The following is a 10,067-nucleotide window of genomic DNA, read 5'->3' as shown; positions in this document are numbered from 1 at the left end:
TTGAAAACCGAGTACAGTGTTTGATTATGTACACCTGGAATTCATAGCAAAGCTGAGAGCAGTTGCCAATGTGTGGCTGTTAAATAAGGAAGCATAAAGAGGTATTTCCACTTCCTAGGAGCTTTGGTTATCGGGTGATTTATATCCTCAAAAACAACAAAATGTACTTGAAAGAGTGGCAAGAATAGGATTTCAATATTAATGCATTTGTACATGGTGTAGGTGGTCTGGGATACCTGTGAGTTTATATGATATATGAATACACAGATACAAATATCACATCGTAGACATGGCCACGTGTTAGCCTTTATTTGCCAATGTACATTTTATCTTCTGTCTCCTAAAAATGGTATTCGTCTTTGTTTTGTAGGCCATGAGTGATGTGCCATATGCCACCAACCACACAAACCTCACTCCCCAGCTGGGCAGTGTTCCATCGTTCACCAGCTCGCCAGAGCCCTGGTTGGAGCCCACCTTCACCTCTGCTGCCAGAATCCGTGTGGCCATCACCTGCTGCTTCTTCCTAGCCGCAGCCTCCTGTAATACTGCGGTGCTCTGCAGCATCCTGAGGAAGCGCCGCAAGTCGCATATCCGGGTACTGATCCTGAGCCTGACCGTGGCAGACTTGCTGGTCACTACCCTGGTGATGCCGCTGGATGCCATCTGGAATGTCACGCTGCAGTGGTACGCCGGGGATCTGCTCTGCAAGCTGCTCAACTTCTTCAAGCTCTTCGCGATGTACGCCGCAGCCCTGGTCCTGGTCGTCATCAGCTTGGATCGACACTCCGCCATCTTGTACCCATTCAGTTTCACAAGTGCCAGCCGGCGCAACAGGATCATGCTATGCGTGGCCTGGGGCCTGAGCATCTTCCTTGCATCGCCCCAGGTACAAGGTCTGCAAGTGGGAGGAGGAGCGCAATCTTAGGGCACCTGCGCTTGTATAGTCGTGTAACCATATTGCTCTATAGAATATGAAGCCAGCAAATGTAGATGTGTTTGCATAATAATATTTAGTATATACTTTCTAAATTGCTTAATACACATGCCACATGCTGCTTATAGGCTTTTTACAGAATAGAAGAGTGCATGCACGTGATTACGGGGAGAGAGTACAGGTAACAGAATACGTTCTACCAGGTGCTTAGAAAAGGAGGAATTGTACACTTACTGCTTATATAATTAATAGACATCCTGCACTGATTATAGGGTTTTTGTCTTCTTTCTGAACTTGAGGTTACAGTTGAGGTGGGTTCCGGAAAGCACCAGGCTATGTTGCTGTTGCTTATAGTATTCTACCATCGATGCAGAAACTTTTGCAGAGTTCTGTTAGTAGGCTTGGTTGACTTGCTGATTATCGTTGAGTAGTGATGAGCAATTTTCCACATGAAAATCGGGCATTTACCTCAGAAGGCATTGTGAGTAAAAGTGGACATTTCAAAAGTTACATGCTGTTTGGTAATTGGATGGCTAGGATTTACATGCCGATGGTGCTCAGTCCCTTGTTCGGTCTCGTCTAGATAGCATATGCGCTCTCTCTCCAAGACATTTTGGGGCATATTTACAGCAAAGTGGCGGAGCGCTGCGTTCGCCTCCTTGGCTTACACTGTGCACAGCTGCCAATAATATGGCGCAGCCCTGTGTTTCCCCCTGCGCTGGGGCAATATTTAGCAGCCTAGCGCCAACACAGGCACCCTTGCACATTAGTGCAGGGGTGTCTGCGTTGAGGGGAAGAAAGTATCCCTTCCTGCACATACACCATCTTTAAAAGGCGTTTTGTAACTTTTAAGTGTGCTGCTTAATGCAGCACACATAGAAGTTGCAAAATGTCATTTTATTTTTTGATTGGTTATGTGCAAGAAGGGATCCCTTCCTGCACATAAACAATCAATGGCAATTGCGGATTCTATGTGTACTGCACAATGCAACACACGTAGAAACAGCAAAAACGAGGAGAAATAAAGCATTTATCCTCTTTTCACCAGGTTTTCCCTGGTTTTAATTTTGGCGCTGCCTCCTATTTATGCCACCTTTGTAAATAGGGGGCAGCGTCTAAATCAATGGGTGTTGCGGTGGAACGTCCACCACAACATCCTTTCCGCTCCACTTTCATACTAAGTGCAGTGTGAAAGGGGGCTTTATTTACAAGGCAATGTTAAGCCACGTTAAATGGCTTAGCGCTGCCTTGTAAATAAGGCGAAGCCCCTATCCCCATCACAACATCACTCAAAGTGATGCTGTGGTGGTGATAGGGGCTTGTAAATATCCCCCTTTGTTTACCATCAATGGGATTGTAGGCCGCCCATTACTTACCATTGGTTGGCTTCATGGGCACTCTCAATTGCTTCTATTCTGCTGGCCAGAGCTGCATTCGCAACTTCCTTTTCTTGTGTGTGGCCCTACCCTAAAACATGGCCTAAGTACTTGTGCCCTTCCACTGCTCAAGTTTTTGAGAGCTATTTCTTTTTTTTGTTGACGCACTATACAGATTGCATCTTTTATAGTTGTCTCTCTCCTGTCTGTATTTCTCCCCTATCAAGCTGCTCCCTATTGTTGTCATGTTTGATTCTTCTCTCCCACCCTTTTTCTGTATTGCCCTACCCTCCTATTATTGTGTTGGGTCCCGACCCACCATAAAAAAAGAGCTATGGCATGGACACTGCTGGCTGCGTCATAGCAAATTTGTTATCTTCTCTCCACCCGTCCTCTGTCCTTTCGTCATTCCCTATCCCTACTTCTTCTTCCCCCAATCTCTCCTGTATCTTCTCAATCTTCCACCCTTTTCCGTCCCTGAAGTTCTCTATTTGCTTAAAGTCCTATCACACCGCTTTGATATATAAGCTAGCTCCCACACTGTCGCTATTGCTACTTTGTCTTTGCCTTCTTCGCCCCTTCCCCTCCCATGTATTTTTGCTTACCCTGTCCCGTCCAGCCCCCTCCTGCTTTGTATTGCTCTGTCCGTTTCACCCCCTCCCGTGTTGTGCTGTTTGCTGCAAGACAAAAAGTGTTATGGCACAGCCAGCACTAGCTGCGTCATATCGCTTTTTAGGTCTCGCCTGAGCCAGTGCATGCGCCGCTCTGGTGGGACATTTAGTGATGTCAGCTTTTAAAAGCTGACCACAGCTTTTTGGGTGGCATAGAGCATGCGGTTACACTCACAGGCAGGGGCAGAGGTGCCATCTGGCTTTCCTCTCACTCTCCCAAGTGTGCGCGCCTCGCTCCGCCCCTCTGTGCCCATATACGTCTCCCTTCAGCAGTCACCTTCCTGCTTTTCGATGCGCTCCAATTGTCTTGAGTGACGTTTCACTTACCCTCCCCCGGTGGGCTCCATGGAGACAGCTTGTTCCGCTTAGGTCCCATCTATCTTTCCCATAATCTCCCCATACGCATCCCCACCCCCCACATCAAGCTCCCTCAACCCCCTCCTCAATTTTGCCCATCGTTCCATCATTCCTCACAGCTGTGCGCTGGCTACCCCCTCACACACACCCCACCCATCTCCACCTCCTTTCTTTCGCGGTCTCCCTGTTGCTGTTCTCTCTTTTTTTACCTGCCTCCTCTTCAGTCTTACCGTGGCCGATCTCTTCCCGCCCATAAGTCTGGCTCCCCCTCCCTGGCCTGTCCTTCCTCCCAAGGACAGGAGCTGAATGTTCTCCCAGGAAGCACAACCTTGCCTCGAGGGAAGGCACAGGGCACTCCGGGCTCTCTAAAAGGATGTGTCACGTGACGAGCAGGGGTACTTCCTGTTTCTCAATGTCTTGCTCACTTGCTAGAGCGACGCAGTGCCCGTAGGGTCTATAGGAAAGCAGTCTTTACTGCCTATAAGTGGGTGGGGAGAAATACGGCAACTCTACCAATAGCTGACTAGTGGTTGAGATTAAAAAAGCACAGCTTGCAAGCGCTGGAAGGAACTTTTTGGCAAGTGCAAAACCTTGACTTTTAATCTGCGCAGGTCATGTGTGAGTGGTATATCCAGACCAGTTTATTGTTACATTCTGGCACTGCCAGTTCAGATTCTCTCTATTTATAACTGCAAGCGAAGGACTGAAGTTAAACAACATATCTGCAATGAGTACCCACGCATGGTACGCGTGGCACTGGCACCTTTAGCCAGCACTCGCTTTTCATGTTGTTTTTTGAGGAACTAGTTCCAGTTTTAAAAGTGAAAGTACAAGTCCCAGAACACACTATGAGAATAGCTTAAAAAGCTACGACGTACTGCCTGATGTGCCATTAGTGTTCTGACAAATGCACAATCCCTCTCTCTACCTCTCTCTACCTCTCTCTCTCTAACTCTCTCTCTCCCTCTCTCTCTCCCTCTCTCTCTCTCCCTCTCTCGCTCTACCTCACTCTACCTCTTTACCTCTCTCTCTACCTCTACCCCTCTAATTCTCTCTCTCTATCTCTCTATCTCTCTCTACCTCTCTCTCCCCATCTACTTCTCTCTACCTCTATACCTCTACCTCTCTACACCTCTACCTCTCTTGCTCTACCTCTCTACCTCTCTCTATACCTCTCTCTCTACCTCTTTATCTACCTCTCTCAACCTCTCTCTACTGCTCTCTCTACCTCTCTCTCTCTCTCTCTACCTCACTCTAATTCTCTACCTCTCTCTCTACCTCTCACTATCTCTCTGTACCTCTCTCTCTCTCTACCTCTCTCTCCACCTCTCACTACCTCTTTACCTCTCAATCTCTCTCTCTCTCTACCTCTCTCTACCTCTCTTCATTTACCTCTCTACCTCGCTCTACCTCTCTCTACCTCTCTCTCTACCTCTCTCTCTACCTCTCTCTACCTCTCTTTACCTCTCTCGCTACCTCTCTCTCTACCTCTCTTTCTCTACCTCTCTCTCTAAATCTCTACCTCTCTACCTCTGTACACCTCTCTCTCTACACCCCTTTCTCTACACCCCTCTCTCTACACCCCTCTCTCTACACCCCTCTCTCTACACCCCTCTCACTACCCCTATCTGTTTACCCCTTTCTCTACCCACCTCTCTCTACACACCTCTCTTTACCCTCCTCTCTCTACACGCCTCTCTCTACACATCTCGTTCTCTCTCTCTACACACCTCTCTCTCTCTACCTCTAAATGTCAGCCGGAGCCTGATAGCACTGCTGGTCCTTAAAAAAGAAAAGCATTGGCATAGCTGATAGGTCTCGCCTTTGGGGCCTTGTAGGGTTTTTACCCTGCCACAGTTAATGTTGTTGCACCAAAGATATTGTGCTGCATAATTAAATACTTAAAAGGTCCCAAAAGCGAGACCTACTGGCTATGCCAATGCTTGTTCTCATTCGTGAGTACCACCTCATCTAGGGAGGACGGTCATCTATCTGTGCACAAGCTGTGCAACCAGTACAGACCAGTAATGGAAGGTAAGGGGCACAACCACACGTGGCACAGATCCACATCAGTGATGCATGCGGTAGCAGGCACTCGCCCCAGGAAAGAATTTCGTTAATTTGCCAGGACATAATCACGCCCTGTGTAATACAAGAAATTGGATACATTTAAACCTTGCATTCCAAGAGTGTGTGGCGGGATAAGCCATCTCTGTCCCACTCTTTGTCAGTAAAACTTGCCCAGGCTCCACTTCCCATCTGCCCCAGAGGTGGGCGAGACCCTAGTGTGTTCTGAAATAGACTTGGCCAAACAGTTGACGATCCTTCGCCCGTTACCCATGATGTTGAGGCACTGCATCATTGCCTGGGTTGGTGGCTCTGCCACGGTGGCATGCCCCCTGTTGTGGTGGTCTACCAATCCAGTCAGGGGCACAAGGGTGCCACCCTGGAGACAAACCCTTAAAGGAAAGGATGTGGCATAACTACCAGAGCTGCTGACTTTGGAACTGGGGAACCGGGTTCACGTCTCTGCGTCAGCTCAATATCCTGTGAATCTGAGCAAATCACTTAATCTCCCCGTGCATACCAAAAATTAATGTGTCCTTGTGTAATGTAACTGGTGCTCATGTAAAGCGCTCCAATACCTTCGGGTCGAGTACATGCTATACAACACTGCAAAAAAAAAACCGAAACCAGCTTGTTGTTATCACGAAGACGTTAACAAGCCTCTGTTTCGATCCAAAATGCTACATCACGGTGCCGCCCTGATCTCAACACGAGAAGGAGCCTCGGACAGGGCAAGAAGCATTGGATTGGGAGGGAGGAAAACAAGCATTTGCAATGCAATTGCGAGATTTTAGCTGATGGCATTGTAAATGTCAATGCCTTTTAGTTATGTGTTTTAAAAACCTGCAATAATAAAAGGCATTGTCATTTACAATAGCAATAGGTCAAAGTTTCTAAAATGCGAGACCTGTTGCATTGCAAATGCTTGTTCTCTCTTCTTTCAGCCATGCTGAACAGCAGCAGTGCTGATAAGCAATGCAGCGAAAAGACATTGACATTGACAGAGTCAATAGCTCTTCCATAAGCGAGAACTATTTGCTTCCTTTGCCATTGCTTGTTCAGATCCGTTATCAGTTTGAGTCAGTGGTGGACTGAGTTGCCTGGGGTGGCTGGCACTACACACTGTGAGCATTACCTGTGGGAGGCCCACATTTCTTTATATAGTAAATGCAGACACACCGTAGAATAGAAGGTGCCCTGATACTTGGAGCTTTAGAAACACTTTTTTAATTTTAGAAATGATAGTGAGGAGGAATGTAACCAGCAGGGGTGGAGCACCCATAAGCCTTTAAAGCAGCACAGTCAGCCAATCGCAGACTGAGTTCACAGTCAGTACAACCCTGGCTTTTGGGTGGTTTGTTTTGGTCTGACATTGATCAATTTAGTTTTCCAGGAGATCAGTACATAAGATGCTGCATTGGAGCTCTCTTCAAGGCTTAGCACTGAGATGAGGGTTTATGAGAGTGCATTCTAATTAATGTGTATTGCATGGCTTGAAAGTGGGATGATTGCCACACGAAGCACCCCTTCATAGAATGAATCCTACTTCACAGAGTCACAGGGGAGGCACTTCTCACCCTGGCAGCCATCAGACTCATGTTATCAGAACAGTTGTTGGCACCTAGGTGATATGTGGCTGCTCAGGCTACATCCTTCCAGCGAGATCAGTGCAGAGCTTGATAGAGCATATGCCCGCTAAACCAGGGCCGCTCTCAGTCCACAATATATCCAGTACACAAGAACTGGCCCTCACTGTCTATGCCAATCAGAGACACTGCTAACCGCCATTTACAGCAAGTGGAACAAGGATAATATAAACACTTAAGGCCTGATTCACAAAGGTAACTTCTATTTTTTAGTACGTTTACACTCTTGAGTAAGTTTAATACTTTTCTGTATTTCCAAACTGCACTTTTGTAGTAAAATGCAATTTTATAATAACTTACACTTTTGTAGTAGGTATAGCATTGCACATGGTGAACCACTGATAATGCAACACTGTTCCATAGAAAATAATGGAGGTAGGTAATTAGTGCAAATGTATAAGTTACTACACAATTATAGGTGACTACAAAAGTGCCATTTGTGACTACACAAAAGAAGTACACTTACTCAAAAGTGTACGTTACTACAAAATGCTGTTTGTGAGTAGCTCTTTGTAGCATGTTTTGTAGTACTACTGTAGTACTACAAAACATACTACAAGGTGCAGGTAGTACATCAAGCCATTAGATGCCAACAGGCAGCTGGGTAAGAAGCACACTGCCACCAAAGTGAAAACAAACCAGAGCGGCAGAAGTAGAAGTAAGAGGTCCATCATATGGTGGAATTAAAAAAAGGAGGGTAGTAAAGTTACCTGTCTCCAGGTTGAGATTCACTCTCATAGAGTAAGGACTGAGACAAGGCAGATGGATGAGGAGGTCATGTTTTTTTTTAACCCTGGGCGGAGCTCCACGGAGTTTAAAAAAAACTCTGTAGAGTGACGCATAGCTCCGCTCTGCTTCCTCCTCACTCCGTCCCCACTCCCAAAAAGATATAAAGAAGTGACTTACCTGTCTTTCTGCCGCCTCCCCTGCCTGGCCGCTCTCCTTCCTGCTCCTCTCTCGCGTCGTCCATCTTCTTTAAAAAAACAAAAAATACTACGTTCTAAAATCTTGTGTGTGCACACACACAAGACGTACAAAGTAGTGTTTTGTTTTTTTTAAAAGAAGAGGTACGACGCAAGAGAGGAGGAGCAGGAAGTAGAGCGACCAGGCAGGGGAGGCGACAGAAAGACAGGTAAGTCACTTCTGTAAATATTTTCAAATGATTTGGAAGTGGGAAGGGAGCGGCTAACTCCGCTCCGCCACGGAGGCAGAGTTTTTGCCTACTCTGCGTTTGCCACGGAGCGCGGAGTAGGCAAATCTCCGCAAACTCTGCTGGCGGAGCGGAGTTACCTGCCCAGGGTTAGTGTTTTGGGAATTAGTTTAGTTGGGGGTTAGTGTTTTTAGTGTGTACAGGTAACATTGAAAGTCAATTTTGAAACACTTTTATGATTTTGCTCATATCGGTTTCATTTACTGAAACGTCATAGATGAAACTATCAGTGTTTCTTGATTTTATACATACCAATGTGAAATATAACACAATTATGCATTGGTCCAGGACAGCATATTTTCTTTCCACATTATACATTTTTGCACATTTACACAACATTTCTGACGAAAAAGGATGTTTCTTGTTATATTTTGAGCATGATATCAATGTGGGGAAATCATTTACCGGTGCAATTTCTGTTTTAATTCCAGTTATGCTCTTCCTAGAAAGCTGACCACTACTTTTGCCTTTACCTCTTTCACAGTGTTTACGATGCTTGTAGTTAAAGAATACATTTCAGAAGCTTTTGCATCATTGTTGAACGTACGATGTTCCACAATGTTAGTCAATTAAAAACATAGGCATCTAAATATTGCTAAAACTAAGAAAACTGCTGGAATATTAATAATCACTCAGGGGCACTCTGTTTTTTATTTAAATATTACAAGTCACTTCATGATATAAAATATAGTAACAAGATCAGATTACAGTTATAGTTGCATATATATTCAGATTTAAACATTACACATGAAAGGATTTTGGTTAGTTCTTCTATATGGATATCTATGTAAGCTACTTCAGCCGCTAGAAACCTGTATTCATGACATATACATTAGACATATTACATTACTACTATTTTGTGGATTATCTATATTTAAAATCAGGCACTATAGACTCTTTCATACATTTGTGTTAAAAATCATGACGTTTGCAACAATGTATATCAGATGTGTACTTAATAGTAAAACATGCGTGTACAGAAAATATACTTCACGGACAACAAACAGTTAAGCCTCATTAAGAGTATCCCAGTATTCCTGTTCTGTGTGAAAACTCAAGATTTCGGCCAAAAAGGGATTATAAGCGGTGCAGTTTTTACTGTACCCAGTATTCACAGGTGTGATCTTGGAAAATAACTTGTGTATCTTGGTGCTGTAATAACAGATGCTTATTACTACCCAGAGTGAATTTTACTCATGTGATCAAACCCTAGAAGGATGAAAAGCTGAGTGGACCCATTGGGACTCAACCTTGCGATCATGAGGTCGACACAGATGCCTGCAGTGTATGCATTAGTCCACTGACCCACCAGAGCTGGATGATTGACAAATCCTCCAGGCCATAGCTAGAGGAGGATGTATGACGTTACAACGCATACTTTTACAACGCCTACCTTTACATCGCAAGTTTTACAACGCTTACCATTACAACGCATAATGCTTTTGGGCGCTGGATAGTGAATAGTTTAATTTACTATTCCAACTCCAGTCCCCGTAGATAGTAGGGAAGGTGTTGGATAGTACATTAAACCTATTCCCTATCCTAGAGCGCCCCCCAGCGCTATGCGTTGTAATGGTTTGCGCTGTAAAAGTTGCGTTGTAATGGTAGTTCGTTGTAAAAGTTGCGTTGTAAAGGCTGTATACCCTAGAGGACTTTAAGCCTTATTTAGAGTTCAAAAGGATGTATGACGTTACTCCGCATACCGTTACAACTACCTACCATTACAACGCGACCATTACAACGCATACCATTACAACGCATAGCGCTTTGGGGTGCTGGATAGTGGTAAGTATAATTTACTATTCT

General features: G+C 45.1%; 1 protein-coding gene across 1 annotated transcript in view; it reads left to right on the top strand.

Moving 5' to 3' along the window:
• The first annotated feature begins 373 nt into the window (after nt 1-373).
• The window catches only part of LOC144825232 (gonadotropin-releasing hormone II receptor-like), a 200,605-nt gene continuing 190,911 nt past the window's right edge, over nt 374-10,067 (top strand). The window contains exon 1 of the mRNA XM_078684078.1: nt 374-886. Within this exon, the coding sequence (XP_078540204.1) occupies nt 374-886 (513 nt within the window). The remainder of the gene's footprint in view (nt 887-10,067) is intronic.

The sequence above is a fragment of the Lissotriton helveticus genome, chromosome 3_1, assembly GCF_964261635.1.
Source record: "Lissotriton helveticus chromosome 3_1, aLisHel1.1, whole genome shotgun sequence".
Lineage (NCBI taxonomy): Eukaryota > Metazoa > Chordata > Amphibia > Caudata > Salamandridae > Lissotriton > Lissotriton helveticus.
This window is presented reverse-complemented; position numbering and strand designations above follow the sequence as displayed.